Source organism: Cynoglossus semilaevis, chromosome 13, assembly GCF_000523025.1.
Source record: "Cynoglossus semilaevis isolate Cse_v1.0 chromosome 13, Cse_v1.0, whole genome shotgun sequence".
NCBI classification, from domain to species: domain Eukaryota; kingdom Metazoa; phylum Chordata; class Actinopteri; order Pleuronectiformes; family Cynoglossidae; genus Cynoglossus; species Cynoglossus semilaevis.
Genome location: NC_024319.1, coordinates 2,938,027 through 2,942,676, shown reverse-complemented (window position 1 = coordinate 2,942,676; position 4,650 = coordinate 2,938,027). Strand labels below are relative to the sequence as shown.

The following is a 4,650-nucleotide window of genomic DNA, read 5'->3' as shown; positions in this document are numbered from 1 at the left end:
TTTTTCTTTATTTTATTCTCTAACCATTTTTTATAATAAATATAAATACACTCTTTTTAAAGGATGCATTTTTAAAATTTTTAATTCCTTTAGTTTTGATGGAGCTGCGTCTAAAACGTCTTTAACTTGCGAATGCCTGTGAATCTGTTTTAATTAACCATGTTGTTTAACCATCAATTAACCATCAACCATATGCTAATCATATCCTCCTCATGACTGAGGTTCTGGAAGGTTCCTCACTCTCTGTCTACAGGTGAAGCTGTTACAGATTTTCTAAGACAACGAGTTCTGCCAGAATGTTTAATTCTTCACTGGTTCTACCTTCTCAGCACATTTTGGGACTTTGTTTGAAAAGATAAAGACTGTGTTATTGTTCCAGAGGCAGCTGCAGCTGCAGCTCCGTAGACTCATCACCTGCTCCTTCAGTAAACTGACAGAACTCCACTCCAGCTCAGGACGTTTGTTCAACAGTTTAACAGTTACAGTTAAATGTCAGCGTCACTTTTATTAGATCACAGAAAAACATTAAACAAACAAGACTAAACTGGCCTGTTGATTGACACTGATCACGAACTGCATGTTTTTCCTACTTTAAAAATATAAATAAAATTTAAAAAAATAATTAGAATACATTTAGAAAATTAATGTTTATAAGTGACTGACAATGTGATCTGATACAGTGTAATTAGAGGAAAACAATTTATTATTATTATTACTACAGGACAGATGGTGTAATTAGAGGAAAAAACATTATTATTATTATTATTACTACAGGACAGATCTATATTAAAACTAAACTAAAACAGAACGATCACGGGTTCTGTTCACCACCACCACATGGACACAAGAATGTCTTACCTTGTAATTTGCTGAGCTCGTCTGTAGGGGGAGGGTGTGAGAGAAAAGACAGAGGCAACGGTCATTCATGCAAAGCAGTGCAAAACCAGCAGGTAGCCAGGAAATAATAAAGTGAGAAATGTGTGTTAAATAAAAGAAAAGAAAAAAAAGCGATGCATTTACCTTCAGAATTTCACATTTTAATTTAATTTAAGTTTTCTATAACTTTCAGTGTATGATCTAGCAATTGTTAAAAAATGTTTTTTTTCTGTTCCTAAAAACGTTTTGAGCACAAACAATAGTTGGATTTCGTCCCTAAAAATAATCAGGTCAAAAACAACGCAGCCCAGTTTTCTGCACAGGCAGCAGAAAACTCTTCAGGTTTCACAGCCTTACGGTGCAGAACTAATAATAATAAAAGCCACGATCGTGAGGCAGATGTCGGCACCGTTACAGTAAAGAGCATCTTCAACATGCACACACACACACGATAGCTGTGTTCTCTCCTGAATGTGCAAAAGGTCCGAACCATCGGCCGCTGCATGCAAGGAGCAGCCGTCTCAGATAGAAACACGGGCAGTGACGCAAAACAAACCTCTGCCAGTAGGGGGTGCACAGTTTGTGTAATGTCCCGCCTTTTGTCACTCACCCAGATATTTGGCCTTCTCCTCCCTGCGCTCCTTGGCCAGCCTCTGCCTCTCCTCTGACTTCATGAGGTCTGAGGAATACAAACAGATCATCAACAAATACTGACGGGTTTTGATTTTTAGTTTTCTCTAAAGACTGGGAAGAAAAAAACTTGCTAATTTCAGTTTGGTTCGTCAAATTGTGACAAACTGAAGGACTGATGTTAGCATTGTCCAGAACAACGACCTCTGTCACGGCACTCTCGGAATGACCAGTAAGACTAACATTCACTTGACTCTACAAAGATACATTTTCACTTATACATTTGGATATATTGCTTGATGTTTATCAATACAGGCTTGCAGCGTTTCTGCACAGTGGTTTAATTTCTATGAAATATATAACAATATATCATATTTTATCATGTACATATATAAAAAATATATACAAATATATAAAAAAATATACAAATATATAAACATTTATTCATATATATTCCATATATACATAGACATATATTCAATACACATAAATACAGTATATATTTACAAACACACAGATATTTAATCCGCATGTCATCACAGATTCTGAGCCAATCTTGATTCAGCACATTTAAAAGACAACCTGCCGCGGCGTTATTGGATTAGACTTCAGGGCTGAGAGCGCGGGCAGCAGCGTTACGTCTATTAAGAAGCATTACCTGACCTCGGGGGAGATCAGCAAACTCCAAAGATCTACATCAGCACCTTCATCAGACCACAGGGCCTCAGGTCCGGTCCAGTAGGACCTGAACCTCCTGTTGGCAGCTCTGAGCGACGCCGTGACAACGGCTGCTCACAGACCTGCGTCTGTACAAAGGTTCCTGATCGTATTAGTGACTTATTAGTGTAATGACTGTGGGAAACACTGGGGGGGGATTGGACTAATGTTTGGTTTAGTCTCTCACACAACACAATGATCACCTTTTCCCCTTCAGACTGAAGGTAAAACCACAGTTTGTGGAGAATTTAACCACAGATGATCTGAAGACAATGATAGAAGCCTTTGCTTTAAAACATCACTGAACTTTATATAAACTATAATATGTAAAAACACTGCAATTGCTTTAAATCTATTCTCATCAAACAAGGGAAGTAAATAATAAAAATCATGGGATTCTCCCCACTGTTGGACAAATAAAGAAGAAATTCATATTGGAAATCAGTTCTGCACCCCTAAAGGGGGACTCGCCCCCTATTTTGGGAGTAAGACAAAGACGAAATATCTTCCAGAACTTCATCTTTGTAGACAAGTTCCACTGCAGTCGCTCTGCTCCAGTCAATGACCGTGTTAATTCCAAATTTAAAACGATGATAATTAGTCAATAAGTGGTGGTTAATAATACACCTGACAACAATCGTCTGGCTTTGTGTAACATCAACTCACCTTATTTTGATTCAATTCAAATCCTATTTTTATTATCTTACATTATGAATGTTGGTGAAAACATTTAACTCAATTTTTCACAACAACCTAAAACATTGGCATAGTAGAACAAATATGATATTCAGTTTAAAAACAACGAGTCCGTTGACAGAACAAGACTTGGTTCAGATCAATAATAATATTTAATCTGAAAACGTGGCCCAACTCTGAAGGAGGACAAAAGACAACACCTCAGAAATCCTTTCTGTTTACCTTGTTTCGACCTGTGAACAGGTGACGCCGGTGTTCCAGGCTGAGAATGAGGCGTGATGTCAGATTTCTTGGGGGTGGTTGGTCTTCGGTCTGCATCCCTCTGAGCTGGAGACTCCATTCTACGATCTGCGTGTGGAGGACTGCTCTCCCCTTCTGGGTCGGGTCTCGTAGGGTTTGTGTTCAGATCTGGTTGAAGAGAAAGATGAGATGAAGAAAAAAAAAACAAGTAACGACAAAAAAAAATGACAGGGTGAAAAGGTAAGGCACGCCAAAGACTGAACTCAAACCAGTTGACCTTCATTCCACTCAGTGCTGGGACTAAGAGTCACCTCAGTGTGGATGACGTAAACCTCCACCAAGGCTGGATAGATGAAGAGTAAAGGGTGGAGGAGGAGGAACAACAACAAAGAAGAAACAGCTAAGATCTTTGCTGAACAATTTTATCTCCAATGCAGAGAAAAAGTCTTGACTTGTATAAGACACTGAACAATTTTATCTAAAATGTTCATGTTGTGTCTAAAACCAGAGAAAAAGTCTTGACTTGTATAAGAACGCAGCGATCTGACGTTCATGAAATGCAAAGAAAATTATAATTAAAAAAAAGCCTTATTAACAAATACTCAGAGATTTGCTGTTTGTTGTGACACAGTTTTAGTCAAACCTACAGCTGACAGAATCTCCTACTTAAACACAAGTTTTCTCAGGCTCTGACAGCCCAACAAAGACCCTCGCGGGAGGACCACTTGGCTTCTTTCCACTCTGCTCTCTAGTGCCCCCCCCCCCCCCCACACACACACACACACCTAACCCACCCACCCACTCCCTGTGGAACCCTGTTGCCACACACTTGTCTTGTGCATAGTATCTGAAGGTAAACACTGGGGCATCGTGCTGTAAATTATCCAAACTTCAGTTCGAGACACTGCAGAACGTAGGGGTCTGGCACACTGAGGGCAGGGGGCGCTGAAGATTTACTCCACTAATGCTGTGCTTTTCAGCCGTTTCAACAAAGCAGAATAAAACTAACGCTGGGTAAGTACTAAGATCCTTGAAACAAGAGTGATTAATACTTCATGCACAGTCTTATGTGTATAAAGTAGTACTTTTGAACCCACAAATACTTCAGTTAAGATAGTAAACTTTATAAACTTAACATTGGTAGAACATCTCTACCACTTTTGTATCTGTTCCTTATTACCAGTCTTTTTTTATTTTTTTAACATGAGCAGAATATGTTGAAGACATTTGCTGCAGAGCAATAGTTTGCATTTAAAAACTATTGGGAGTGTCAGGGATGATGAAACATTCTGTAAAACGTTTAAAAACTGTTGGGAATGTCAGGGATGATGAAACATTCTGTAAAAGTTGGGACAATTTAACAGTTTAATACAGTGGTTCCTAAAATTATTCTTGCAGCACCCCCTTTAATATTATATTTAATGCACTAATATTTCTATTCCTTTGTCCAATTCAGAAAATAAAATTTTGTATTTTCTCACTCTGAGACAA

At 38.5% G+C, this 4,650-nt stretch overlaps 1 protein-coding gene across 1 annotated transcript in view; it reads right to left on the bottom strand.

Moving 5' to 3' along the window:
• map7d1a (MAP7 domain containing 1a) overlaps positions 1-4,650 on the bottom strand; it is a 26,276-nt gene that overhangs the window by 12,132 nt on the left and 9,494 nt on the right. Inside the window, exons 2-5 of the mRNA XM_025061474.1 lie at positions 3,142-3,327; positions 1,487-1,555; positions 859-879; positions 322-341 (exon numbers count right to left, since the gene is read on the bottom strand). Of these exons, the coding sequence (XP_024917242.1) occupies positions 322-341; positions 859-879; positions 1,487-1,555; positions 3,142-3,327 (296 nt within the window). The remainder of the gene's footprint in view (positions 1-321; positions 342-858; positions 880-1,486; positions 1,556-3,141; positions 3,328-4,650) is intronic.